The 4,328-nt window shown below is 42.7% G+C and overlaps 1 protein-coding gene across 1 annotated transcript in view; it reads right to left on the bottom strand.

Moving 5' to 3' along the window:
* Nucleotides 1–4,328, bottom strand: part of MYZAP (myocardial zonula adherens protein) — a 96,846-nt gene that overhangs the window by 21,963 nt on the left and 70,555 nt on the right. Inside the window, exon 10 of the mRNA XM_012801794.2 lies at nucleotides 3,214–3,297. Coding sequence (XP_012657248.1) covers nucleotides 3,214–3,297 — 84 coding nt within the window. The remainder of the gene's footprint in view (nucleotides 1–3,213; nucleotides 3,298–4,328) is intronic.

Below are 4,328 nucleotides of genomic sequence, written 5' to 3'. Positions count from 1 at the left end.
CCTGCCACAACGCCCAGCCATTTTTTGGTTGCAGCCTCATTGTTGTTTTTTGGCAGGCCCAGGCTGGGGATTGGAACCCACCACCTTAAGTGTACGTGGCTGGCGCCTTAGCCTCTTGAGCCACAGGCGCCGAGCCTTTATTGAGTTTTTAAAGTAAGAAGCATTAGTATGTAAGAATACGTAGTTTCTTTTATAGAATATTGATTGTATTCTGTTTATAAATGTTCTGTTTTAACTTGGAAAGAATAAGAAAAGGAAAAAAAGTTAGGTGGCTGCAGGATTTCAGGGCCCATAGAAGGACTGCTTGGTAGTCATAAAATAACCAGGCGGAAAGAGGGGCAGCAATTCATCAGCATAAGTGGTCATTAGCCATTAGCAAGGACCGGCAGTCAGCAGAGTGTGTAAGATGATGAACTAGTCAAATGGCCACAGAAGAAAGCCAAGTATTCCAACTGAACGGCTCATCTCCTAGGAGATAAAATCTCTTCATGGCCCAACTAAGTATGATATTAATAAAGAACACATAAGTTTTTAATAGTGCTAAAGACCAGGTCAATATATCGCAATGATAAGGAGTCCTGACATTGAATCACCTTGGGAGAAGCTGCCTAGTCCCATAACCCAACCAAGAATCAAAATGGTGTGAACCCTAAGAAAAATTAAAGTGAGTAAAACAATGGCCTCAGATTTAAAAATATATCAGAAACAATAAAAAAAGAAATTACATATTAAATATTGAATGTTTTAGAATAGACTTAAGTATAAATGTTTATTAAATTTATCATTATGTAACTTACTTTGTATATGTCTTGTTAGCCGTGTAAGGCGGATGTCTGAAGTAGCCAAAAGGAATTAGCCATCCTAAACTTGCTTTGGAATTTAAATAGCTTCAGGGAATTTAGTCAAGCAAATGTATAATCATTGTTTATTTAATACTCAAGAAAAACTAGTTTTGAAAGTCTTGCTGAATTAGACAAACATAACTGACACCTCGAGCCCCAGCCATATCTTCTGGGCACTGTCTGTCCTGACAGGCCACTTGTGACTCCCTACCTGAAGGCTTCCTCTGCTACCAGAGTCTGCCAGAATTGTCACACACCCAGGAGCAGACGTCAGCCAGGCGTTGATGGTAACTAGTGGATAACGCCCTGACTCTCTGGCCTCTTGGTAAGGATTATTCAAAGGCCAGTTCCACAGCATCCCCAGAGACCCCAGTGCCAGTGAGCCTCAGCTGCCCTCAGGGGTGAACTCCTCAGTAAGGTTCTGCTACTGGCTTTTTTCTCTACCCTGTTGAATTTCCCCACTTCCCTACCAGGGCTTCCTGAGATCCCTCCCAGGTAAACCTGGGACATATCTGAGGGTCTAAGATAAGGAATGAGTTTGATAAATCAAGTATTGAACAAAGCACAAACACGTGTGAGGCTTCTCTCTACACACAGTACTGCCTTGGGCATTTAATCTCCCCACTAGGACAAAGCTTGCTTGAGCAGCATGGGGCAGAGGTGGCCACTGTCTTGGGAACCTTCTGCCTCTCTCGTCAGCATCTCTTTCCTCTTTCCTAGAACTACCCTCTGCCTGGACACATGGACTTTCCCCAGGATGCTCATTTTCAGACTCTCACTTGGAAAGGTATGATTCCTCCCACAGGAAGCTGCAATTTCAGACAGAAATTTCAGCAATGTCAATGTTCATTCATAAGGCTGGTGCTGGGCCCAGTGGCTATGGAGGAGATGATAGGACTGAGCGTGGTCTTCAAGAGACTGAGACCCCTGGGCCTTGAAGGATTTCTATCCTGAAGAATACCTATCTGGGAGGTGATTTCAGGAAGCCCTGGTAAGGGGGTGGGAAAATTCAACAAAGTAGTGATAAAAGCCAACAGCAGGGACCATACGGGACTTTGGTTGGGATATTGTAAGGCAGCCAAACAGGGTAAATGAAGACCCAGCTTGCCACCCCTGTAAGCATGACGGTGGAAATCACAGGCTCTGGATTCAGGCCCCAACCTTGGGCAGGCTCCCTAACATCCCTGACCCTCAGTTTCCCCATGTATAAAATGGGGGCTGGGTTCTACAACTCAGATGGCATCCTTTTGAATAGAGAACCAGCAAGAAGTTAAAAAATCATCAGCATGCTTAGTATACACCAGGAACCTTCTACACATTCTCATTTTACTGTCACACATACATAGGTGCAGTTAGGATCCCCAGTTTACCATTAGAAGAAACGTCCCCAGCATCACCCAACTAATAAGCAGACGCAGGGTTCAAACTTGGGTAAGTCTGATTACAGAGCTTGTGGAAAGTAACTAACAGTGCTTGGGCAAAGTCATTCCTTCCCTGCCTCCATGCTTCATCCACGTCCCCTCAGCTATCTTGCTGGGGAAGGACTAGAATGAGGAAGACAAGCAAAGCCAGGTGCTTAGCAAACCAGCTTTTCATGGGGTCTTAAAAGGAAAAGGCTCTCTGCCAAGCTCTTAATAAGAAGACTTTAGAGCAGATAGATTTTGGCTTCTCCTTCTATTAACACTTAACCTCTTAAAGTTCTTCAAACCCTGTAATTTCCTTCTCTGGAACCTACACAAAAATCTCCACATGACTTTCAAAAAGCCAGTAAGTCAAGAAAACTTAGCATCTTAAAGTTTCAGGTAAAATTAAGTGCCTTAACACGACCAGTACAGGGGATAGAAGAGCACTGGGTTAGGAGACTGTTCTCCAGCCTGGCTCCGGCGTTGACAGACAGACAGCTCAGCCCTAAGCTGGGGGTCCTTGAGCAAAATCACCTGTCCTCTCTGTGCCTCTGTTTTTTTCATTTGTTATTATAGAGATGAAAATTTGTCAATACAGAGATGACAATCCACGTTTTACCTTTTTTCAAGTTGGGGAGAGAAATGTATGTGAAAATGTTTCACCAAGAAGAAAGCATGACGCAAATGCGGGTAATTAATTATCAACATTAATCACCAGCTTATCAGGCTCGCTTGAACAAGAAAAATTAGAGCCAAAAAGCAGAGGTGTGCAAGCTGGAATGAGGAGAGTCAGATGCTAAAGAAAACCCAGCTGTCAGATCCTCATTTTCAGGGCTGGCAGTTAACCTTCAATCAATTTTATAAGGCCAGGAAATAGCCATATTTTTAATTAAGTGCCAGTGGTAGGCGTAGCAACATAAAATTTAATGGTAGGGAAGACATCAACTTAAAGCAACACAGCTTCTTACCTCTCCTTCTAAGAAAGATATCTTTTCTAGAAGCTGCAGTATCAAGAGCTGTTTCTGTTGCACCTTTTTCTTGAGTGATTCAATCTAGAAAGGAAACAGATCGAAAACTGTTAACCAGAAATAGAAAAATGTATAAGTACACATTCCTCCACTGGAGGGATGCCTTCAGTTTTCATTTAAACAGAACCTGTTCATTGATTCTGTTTACTGTTATTTATACTTATACTTAATACTGTTTCAACGGTATTACCATGACGTGCTCCATGAAAGGGAGGTTCTGTGAGCAGATAAGACACCAGGCACAGTTTGGAGTCACGGCTCATTAGATTTCATGAACCCAACATTTCCACACTGATTTTGCTGTGTAGCCCTTAAAAAAACTTCCCACAGACCCTCCAGAGAACATGCATTGGGGAATGCAGACTCAAATCCTCAAAAAACAATTATTCAGCCCCCGTTTCAAACTTTCAGCTCTGTTATTCTCTTAATACATTCATGTTGGTTCAACCAAGTGTTAAAAATTTTGGTTTGGGAAAAGGATCACGGAAAGCGTCATTAAAAATGTTAATGAAATTTGGCATGGAATAAGCAAAAAAGGCTTACTCTGAGCTGGGCTTTTATGTTTGTTCTTATAGTCTACCTTGGGCTACTCTTTGTTTTTAATTCATATATCACATCTCCCTACACAAACCATGAGTTTCCTAAAAAGAGGAACGAGTATACTCTACCAGGCCATGTTTTGGACAATAGCTGGGAAACAGTATGTAGGTTCAATAAATAATGCACTAACTTTCCGACAATCTTGTAGATTAAATTTGAGCATTTACAAAATTGTTTTTTCAAAAACTCTCTCAGTTGCTTGGTGCCTGTAGCTCAGTGAGTAGGGTGCCAGCCACCTACACTGAAGCTGACGGGTTCGAGCCCAGCCCAGGCCTTCTAAACAACAATGACAACTGCAACAACAGAAACAAAAAATAGCCGCACGCTATTTGTGGCAGGTGCCTGTAGTCCCAGCTACTTGGGAGGCTGAGGCAAGAGAATGGCTTAAGCCCAAGAGTTGGAGTTTGCTGTGAGCTGTGATGCCAACAGCAGGGACCATACGGGACTTTGGTTGG

The sequence above is a fragment of the Otolemur garnettii genome, unplaced genomic scaffold, assembly GCF_000181295.1.
Source record: "Otolemur garnettii isolate 467f Iridium unplaced genomic scaffold, OtoGar3 scaffold00011, whole genome shotgun sequence".
Taxonomy (NCBI): Eukaryota; Metazoa; Chordata; class Mammalia; order Primates; family Galagidae; genus Otolemur; species Otolemur garnettii.
Note: the sequence above shows the minus strand (reverse complement) of the source record. Positions and strands in the feature narration are given on the sequence as shown.